At 41.3% G+C, this 9,493-nt stretch overlaps 1 protein-coding gene across 1 annotated transcript in view; it reads right to left on the bottom strand.

Annotated features, from left to right (window-relative positions):
- Positions 1–6,961: 6,961 nt before the first annotated feature.
- Positions 6,962–9,493, bottom strand: part of kdm1a (lysine (K)-specific demethylase 1a) — an 18,445-nt gene continuing 15,913 nt past the window's right edge. The window contains exons 20-22 of the mRNA XM_046062623.1: positions 8,916–9,043; positions 8,244–8,390; positions 6,962–7,917 (exon numbers count right to left, since the gene is read on the bottom strand). Coding sequence (XP_045918579.1) covers positions 7,717–7,917; positions 8,244–8,390; positions 8,916–9,043 — 476 coding nt within the window. The 3' untranslated portion in view covers positions 6,962–7,716. The remainder of the gene's footprint in view (positions 7,918–8,243; positions 8,391–8,915; positions 9,044–9,493) is intronic.

The raw sequence follows: 9,493 nt of genomic DNA, 5'->3' as shown, positions 1-9,493 counted from the left end.
CCCCCAGATCGGAGGGGATGACTGTGTAGTGACAAGTTTGCTCCAAGTTCAAAGTAAAACGTTATCTTCAGAATGCACATTGTTCATGTCCATTATTTTTACCATTTTCTAGAAATATCTACAGTATGTTCATCTGTGCCTTGACATACATTCAGTCCCAACAGATTCAGACTTGCACGATGTACCTAAAACTTGCTGTACAGATAAATAACATACAATACTAATTGTGAGGTTCTTTTTTAAATAGTTTTTACATTTGAAGGATTGTTGTATTGAACATTGTAAGAGTTTTGGTTTAAGCGTTAAATTAAAAAGGTTCTCAGAGGGAACTCCTCCCTGAGGGATGTCACAAAAGGTTTCCCTGAGAAAAAGCTAGTTTTTTTTCTTTTCGAACCTTTTAAGGAATATAGACCGCACTGCCCAAAACACTGTGTCTATATCTTTGGATTTGTCTGTCAGAGTCGCAGGGTGCAGCGCAGCCTCAGGAAGGATTGCCTTGTGGCCTCTTCATGGACACTACTGGCTTTATGATCGAGCAAAAACAGACCAGACATACTGTTCTGAGCTCTCAGTGCACATGCAATGACTTGATGATCATATAGTCTGTGCTTTCTCTGTATGTTACTACTACCACTCATCTCATTTACCAAGAGGGAGTGCCATTTCATCCCCAATCTCATCTTTTCAACTGATTCCAATTTTCCTTTTAGTATTTCAGAGAAGTCAAATGTCCCTCCCGCTCTCTTCCTCTCTTCCTCCTCCTTCCTCTGTTTCTCTGCATCTCCCTTGGATTCCCATTTCCTAAAAGGAAAGCCTAGTCCTAAACAGTGGTTCTATGTGTTGCTGGTTCAGAGAGTTGTTTTGTTGAAGGCCAGAGGCCTGTCACCAGATAGTGATGGGCAGCTCCCTGGGTAGCTGAAAGGTCAGAGTTCAGGGCTACATCTAATCCTGTCTTTACGTCTTGACTCAGGGCTTCTAAATACAGGAGGGAGGAAGACAGACAGCTTGGCAGTGATGTCCACTTTAGGGATAATTAAAACAGAAAGGGTATCGAATGTCCACTTCTGCCTGTGCTCATGCTGCCAGAGATGCACGTGGTGTGGTCGTCCATCGGCATGCATTGTTATTAATATGTCAGTGAGGGCTCTAGTTTTAAAGCTGGACATGTAAACCGGTGTGTTGTAAGCTGCTGCAGATCCCCGAGTAAGAAGCTGTTGAATGACATATGTGCCTGTGTGTTTGTCAGAGCTGCACACGAAGGGCCGGAGATAGGTTGTTTTGTTTTTTTTTGTAGTTTTATTTTTTTTTTTTTATATACCCGAGGCTGACATCACTGTAGGTCAGGATTACTGTATATAGAAACTTGATGATGCTAACGCACATGCCCTCTTCCACACTCACCCTGCCTTACTGCCCCTGTAAAGTTTGCCCAATAAATAAATAGTCTACGATGCAGACAATCCTACAGTCTCTGTGCAACCTCTGTCATTCATTTTATTTTACTTCAGTCTCTCTCACTCTCACTCTCTCACACACGCATGCACGCACACACGCACACACACACACACCCACCCATCACCATGAAGAGAGTATTTGAGTTGGGGGTCCCAGGAAGAGCCCAGCTGTCGGAAACTGTAAGTTTTATGACGCGTCGGAGGGTTTCCCTCCTGGAGACCGGCTTCAAAGAACGCTTTTTAAAGGGCAAAGTTGAAACTGCGTCCTCCGCTATGCATGCTGCCTCTCTTCCTTACAAGGCCCCAAAGTACACTAACACCTGACTCTACATTCACTTCGTCCATTGAAACCTTTCTGGACCAATTAAGGCTTCTATCGATATGTGTTTTGGGCTACATGCCACTACTCGCACGTTATAAGTCTTATCCATTGCTTCCAGTGACGAGAGCCTGTATAGTGTTGACATGGTGGAATGTACTGACTGGTCATCTGGGACTCAAGTGAAGACTTTACAGGTTTCCAGACTTCTATGGCTTTTGTGGCACTATAAAGAAGCAGCTGGGGGCTGTTTATGAGTTTTTGTCGCTCCTCCTCCCTGAATTGATGGTAGTTTTGCAGATCATTTGTTTAATCGGAGAATCAGTATGATGGCTGCTGCTGGAGCAGAATATTTAGGACATGGCTGTGAATGATGTGATTGAAAACTCCTAGAAGGACAAGAGGTAGTTACGCAGTGGAGAGAAAAGAGGCTGCCCTCAGCTTTGCTGCTGCAAATACCAACTAAAGAGTTAACAGAAATCCTCTTAGGCTCTGCTGGTGTATGTATAAACATCCGTTATTTACAAGTCATTGTTTTTTCCTTTTTATAAAGTAGACTAGAATGTACTTAGTGGAGATTGGAGTGGTGGCACTCGGGCAGTGAGTAGGCCCTTGTCCTCAAAGGCCTCCATTGTGAAGCCAGGGTCATGGTGTCATTGTGTGGCATAGGCTATAATCTGCACTTAACCAGCACTTAACTTTAAGACCTCAAACGACTAATGACTCCTTAGTCCCCTTTGTCAAAAAGTTCCCTCTTCTGTATCCCAGAATTGTATTTTAACCAGTAGCTGTTTGCTGAATGTACCAGTCGTGTATGTTATGTGTTTTTGCACCAGCCAAATTAGAATATTTAAGCATCAACTCACACAGAAAGGAAATTGGTGTGCACTCAGTGAGTGAATCATGTGTGAACATATTTTCTGAGCTATGGCACCCTGTTATGCCCGCATCTCAGCCTTCTAACATTGTGCCAAAATCATTCCACAGTATTTACAGTTGGAGACAATGCCAGTGTTTCCCCAGATGGATACCCTGTCTCTAAGAAACTGAAATTAAGGGGAAATAATCAATTTAAGGGGTTTCTCTTTTTTTGTTATCTGGTCATGTATGTTTTTATTTCTTTGTTAAACAAAAGATGTCTTATTTTGGAAGCTATATCGGATAGATTTTATTTAAGCAAAATCTTTAATTTTGTAAAGTGGGCCTTTATTATTGAAATATATTAAGTATTTGTCCATCTTGATTTTAAGAATGATATTTTTTGCAAGATAATGTCACAAGATAATGTATCTTCATCATTGTTATTACACTCCTGGAGAGTACTTATTCCTGTATTTTGTGTTTGTTATTTTAATACAAGACATTTCTCATGACCTGGAGACATGACGGCACACCATGGATCAGAGAGAGAGAGAGAGAGAGAGAGAGAGAGAGGCCAGGGTTATGTCATAGTCATTAAAGAATGAGAGCGATGTGCGTTTTATCAGAGCTGAGCAGGTCGGCAGTGCTGAGTGCTTCACCATGTGTCGTCCCATTTTTACTGGGGACCATTCAGTGCTTCGGCCTCTTCGCTACTCTGTTCTCCCTCGCTCATAAATTCAGGGTTTGTACATCTTCCATGCTGTATCTTTGTAAGTGCTGCCAAAGAAAGAAGTGTGCAGACCCCAGACACACGTGTATATATTGACGCACACAAATAATCTAATAGGAATAATCTAATAGGAATTTAAATAAAGAAAAAACATAACTGGATCTCATCTCTCTTACACACATACATGCAGAGATACAAGAATTTCAGGCCTCTACAATCAACCAGTTTTTGTTAAATTTTTGTTTGCTTGTTTTATAAGTTAATTTTGTGTGCAGAAGGAGACTGACAAACAGAGGTGTCAACACACAAAAATGTATGTGATGAAATCAGATCATAAGGGTTTCTATGATTTCATTATTGCTTCTAAGTGTGTCAGCAATGCCAGGTGGACTGTGTGGGAAGGCTATTATTACTTTTGTTTTGTTCTGTTTTAGACTTAATACATTGTGCATGTTTTAACCTTACTGTGGCTGGCGCACTCTGCATGTAGGTCCCTTGAAGCTGCCAACTGTACAGCAAACCATATGTATTCCAATAAAAATAAAAAACCAACCTGTTTGTAACACGTCTCCATGTTGGAACCTTTTTTCAGTATGTGTGTGCGTAGCTGATCGTGCGTAAAACTCAACCATGGATGTTAATCTCTTTCATGCTCTTTTGCTGAACAAGCTTAGCAAGTTTTGATTTCCTGCGGCTCTCTCTCTGTCTGTCTGTCTGTCTGTGTCCCCGTCCAATCCACTGGTTTGAGCAGAGAGAACAGCAGCTGACGGTATGCAAAATAAGCAGGCAGACAAACGAGGCAAATTTGTCAGGTACAAAGAGGAAAACCACAAGCTGTTGTGGAATGCAAGGTCAGCACACACAACTTTCTCTTAAACAGCTACGCTTCGCTTTGTGAAAGCCAGGACTTCTGTTCCTATAGCTTACTTTAGAATGTGTTGATTGGAGGATTTATTCTGATTAAAACTTTTTTTACACACCTCTGACCCTCATTTACTTTATTATCCATCAGTAATGCGCAGTGCATCTCAGGAGAGGTTTTCCACTGAATTTTTACCCACTTTAAACTCAAGCTGCTTGGTAGTTTCCTACATTTCCCAGATCAGTTTTGTACAACTCTTGCATGGCCTTTTGTGTATGGGTGGAGAGAGTGATGGAGCCAAAGTTGAGAACAAGTGACATGTTAGTGCTTAGCTGCATTACATTATGGTCTATTGAGGCTACTGAGGCAGCTCTTGGACTCACAGCTTTACATTAATAATCTCAGTAGTATCAAATTGTGTATATATATTTATAGAATTTATATTACCTATATTTCTCTTATCTAGACATTTAGACAACTGAATAAATAAAAGAAGAGTTGAACTCCTGATATAAGACACCCTTTGACACAGTTGAAGTGTTCTGCCAAGAATTCCACTTAATCCAAAATCAAATGAACTGGCAACGTTTTTAATCTGCTCTATTATTCTACTATAATTTGCTATAAAAGTAAGATTTAATTTTGACAAGTTTTGTTCACTTCCCACAAAGACTTGTTTTGAAGGTCTATTTCATATATACATACATACAGTGGTGGAAGAAGTGTTCAGATCCCACAGTGTAAAAATTCTCCCATTACATTAAATAAATTCAAAATCTTATGATGTAAAAATACAAGTGTTATCAGCAATATGTACTGTACTGAAAAACTGCCTTTGAATATGTAATGTATTTCCTAATTAGATTAGAACATCAGTGGTTAAGTAGCATTTTACTGTTGAACACGGCCATGTTTATCAGTTTAAGCTGTACTCTACCTACTATGACAAGTTAAAATGTCTGATAAAATGTCAAGTAAAGTAGCACATGAAAAATAAAACTCCTCCCTTATCAGAGTTCACCATTTAGCACTGCTAAAGAGGAATCAGGACTATTCCTTGATTTGTTTGTGGGGTGTCATGAGTCAAAACAGTTGAGAGTCAGGGGTTAATGCTGTCTCCTGCTTGAGGGGTTTAATCTGTCCTAAGTTCAGATGTGGGGAGGTGCTACCCTAACACAGTGGTGCCTGTTTGGACCCTGGTACTCCTGAGCCTCAGCGCTGGTGCCTGACCTGAATTAGTGCTGTGAAGTCAACCATAGAAATGACTCAGTGGCACTCCAGGCAAGAGTAGGAGGAAGACGGAGGAGTGAGAGTGAGAAAGAGGATTCACTGCCTACAACAGGTGTCATATACGTAGCAAAGGCTGAGGGGGATGTTGACTGTGAGAATACATCCAAAGGGTTATTGAGGTCCAGCATGCAGTGTTGAAGAACTCTCACCAGCTTGATAACTGTACATGTGTGGGATTTCATGTATTTCTGTATTTTACAGAACAGATTCATATTGTCAACAAGACAAAACTTTACAGACACGCTAGTGACTTTGTTACGTTGTGCTTCGAACTAAAAGCTAACATCAGCCTGCTAACATGCTCACATTGACGCTTAGGAGGTATTTTGTTTACTATGTTCACCATCATAGTTTAGTGTGTTTTAATTAAAAGTACAGATGAGGCAAATTGGAATGTCAGTTTTTTTCAAAGGATTGGACAAAGTGAAATGATTTGATCTGATTGTGTTGCTAGAGTCAAGGGATCCCCAAAATCAGTAGGATGTTTGTACAAACGTTCATGGGAATCCATGAAATAGCATTTAAGATATTTCAGTCTGGGTGAAAGTTGTGGACTGACTGACATGGCCATGCCTAGAGCCATCCGCTAGCATGGCTAAAACACTATACTCACATAAGCTGAAACAATTATACAGTGCATATGTCATTTCTGTATTTCTACATATCTGATTATTATGGATAATGTTCAAAATACACATAACAGCATGTGGGAGGTGTTTGTACCTGTATACATTCCACCCCACACCTATGAATCATATGAGATGTGCTCAGACATGCTGTGGTCTCTCATCCAAAGGATTTTTATAACTAGCTGTCTCTGCCTCTCATTCAAATAATCAGTTGATGTGGGCTTGAGGCTATTATGAAAAATAACCTCACCAGTCAACAGTTAAACACTGCTCTGAGCTTATGGTTTACCAGGGAGGTGAAAATACCCGAGTGCTTCAGTCCAAAACCCCAGCTCAAATTACTGTTGTTACATCAAACATCTCCTTTGGTCACGATAATAATAACCGCATCTCTGGGGGGAAACAAGGCCTGTGACGCTCAAGAGTGCATGGAAACAGAGGGGCACAGAGCCCTGAAATACAACTCCACAGAAAAGCTCATAGCTCATGGTTGACCATTTTAATCTGCCCCCTCATTCATCAGATCCCCCACTATGTGGAGCTGCTGCCAGGGACCCTCATCACTCCCTCACTCACACACACTCACTCACACACACACACAGGAAAGCAGCCAGACTTGCAATGAAGGAGGGTCATTGGGGGGTCAAATAAGCAGCTATGGTACTTTTGTACATGTATGTACAAGTACAAAAACTACACATCTGCAGGTAACAACAGGACATAAAGCACTTTGTTCTGTGTTTAAAATCTGAAAAATTAAGTCTGCATACCCACCCTTTTCATTTTCAAGAAGAAAAACGCTGAGATTTCAAGGTGTAATCTCTTTCTTCTTTTAATAACAAAACAAATCAACAATATAAAAAAAGTATGTGATGACAACCATAATAAAATACTTGCAATGGAAACAAAAACATTCACAATTCGTTCAACATATGTCTTTTCAGCTTTTAATACGAACTATTTTCACTACACTCTGCAACCTAAATAGTAGAAAGTACATTTAGGAGGCATACAGCTACAGTCCATAGCAACGTTTTTAAGCCTTAAGACCACCAAGACAAGCCCTCTGGAACGACACCAGGGGGAAAGAGATAAACAGATATACGATGTCTGGTTTTAGGTTGTGTGTACATTTAGTATTTAGACGGGGGCACATAAATAGACACTGGATTTTGCAAACATGCTTCGCATGGAATCAAATACACTGAATCGCTCTGAGTACCAAACATAATGCCATGCTTCTGTTTTTAAGACTGGGAAGTCACATATTTATAAAGTCTTAGATGACTTATTACATTACTATGTAATAAAATTGGGATTGATTCCTCATTCTTTAGCATAGCACAGTCTCTGTAGTGGGTTACATCTGTCTCCACATTTTGCAGGAAATGTGTACAGTCACGAACATCCCAAAATAAAAGTCTGAGGAACTGAAATGCTCCAGTTATGGAATCTCACATCATACCTAAAGCCAGAAAATAAATCCTCAAGTCATTACTACATGTATTTTTCTCAAAAATGCAGTAGTTTGTCTGACAGTCTGGAGTTGGCAGGAACTGGGAGAGGCAATTTCAGACACTGGGGGTGGGCTGAGCCTGCTGAGGGTTGCTGGCGGCTGTGGGAGTGGCCTGTCGGGGAAGCGTGTACATGGCACCCAGGAACTGATCTGCAATGCGTCCAGCCTCACGGAGCCCGCTGAGCAGGGCGCCATGGACTGTAGCAGGGTAATTCCTGATAGTGTGCTCCCCAGAGAAGAAGAGACGAGGGACCGGCTGAGAGGAAAAGGAAAACCACAGTGAGATCGATGTTGGATTGTCCCAACATAATAAGGAATTATAAGAAAATAGGGGGACTGATGAGACAGGAAAAAGTGCGGTAGTAAACTGCCAGAACTCATCAGTCAACGCATAAATATGACTTGTTCACATCAATCAGCATGCAAACTTCAAAAGAGCACAAAAAACATCTGTGTGGGGAATAAACTACTCTGCTTTGGTTTGGTTAAATATCGTGGTCAGGCCCGGGATGCCTTCTCTCCCTGCTTTCTCTCGCTTACACACACTTACACACACGATTCTTTAGTAGTTTGTGTGCTTACCTGTGAGGCTCCCGGTATAGCAGGGCCAGGTGTGATGGGTTGTGCCATAAGGTCATAGTCGTTACCCGAAGAACCTGCTGCGACGTACGAGTAGGAGCCCCGCGCCCAGGGGTCTGCACGCCAACGAGTGACCACAGTTTCCTTTGGCTGCCATGACAACAAACAACACCACATACTTTTCAGGAGTTTCCATGATGATATTGGAGGGACCTGTAAACAGCTGGTTGGCAAACAGTTCCAACGCTGGCTTCCATGCATATGATTTTATCCCATTTGAAACCATAAGCAAATGATTTATAATGACGAGTGGTTTGGATACGACTCCACTTATGAGTGCCTTTCACATATGCTCGCTGTGTAAAGTCGTGCTGGTTATGGGGGTCAATTCAGGAATTAAGTTGACATTCCACTTACAGTAATGGAAAAACCAGAGAAATAAAACTAATGATGGAGCTTAAAAAATACAATCCACCACTACTTTTCTGTAAACAACAAACATAATGAAGTTGTAAATGAACACAACTGCCAGCTATGTCAAATTATATAAATATTGTGAGAGGAATAAACTATCGGGTATGTGGAAGTTAAAGAAGTAATCAAGATGAAAGTGGTGAAATATGAACAAACAAATGTCAGCACTGAAAATATCAGCAAAGTGGGAGAGTCGTGTACCTGCGGTACGGCGCTGCTTCCAAATATTCCTTTGAGAATGGCCAGGCAGCGTCCGACAATCACATCATCGCTGATGTTCTCCATGATGCCAGCGGCCTCACCAGCCATCAGAGCGAGTAGGATCGGGGCTGAAAAGAGGAAAGGCAGTTTGTTACAGATGCGTTTTATGGATCTATCAGAGAAGGGCATGTATATGACATTATATATGAACATGAAATATATCTCAGTACCACATCGCTCTGCGTCAAAGTATCTACAACAACAGTGTGAAAGTAAAAGGGATCTTTGTCACCTTTGTAGAGGTTCCAGAAGAGGAAGAGTTCGCCTCGACTTGCTGTGGTGGAGCCAACATGACCAAACAGGTTGACGCTGGGATCCCAGAATACGCGGTCAAAACACAACACCACCTTCAGACGGGGAGGAACACAAAATAAAAACAAACAGTCATACAACAATCAAAGTGCTTATTTTAATCAAGAGCTCAACTGCCTGTGAAGTTCATCTCAGGATCAGCACATTTACTGGCATTGCTTCATAGTTATCACTGTGTGAATGGTGGGGCGCCCTCTGCTGGAGAT

This window comes from Micropterus dolomieu, linkage group LG11 (assembly GCF_021292245.1).
Source record: "Micropterus dolomieu isolate WLL.071019.BEF.003 ecotype Adirondacks linkage group LG11, ASM2129224v1, whole genome shotgun sequence".
NCBI classification, from domain to species: domain Eukaryota; kingdom Metazoa; phylum Chordata; class Actinopteri; order Centrarchiformes; family Centrarchidae; genus Micropterus; species Micropterus dolomieu.
Note: the sequence above shows the minus strand (reverse complement) of the source record. Positions and strands in the feature narration are given on the sequence as shown.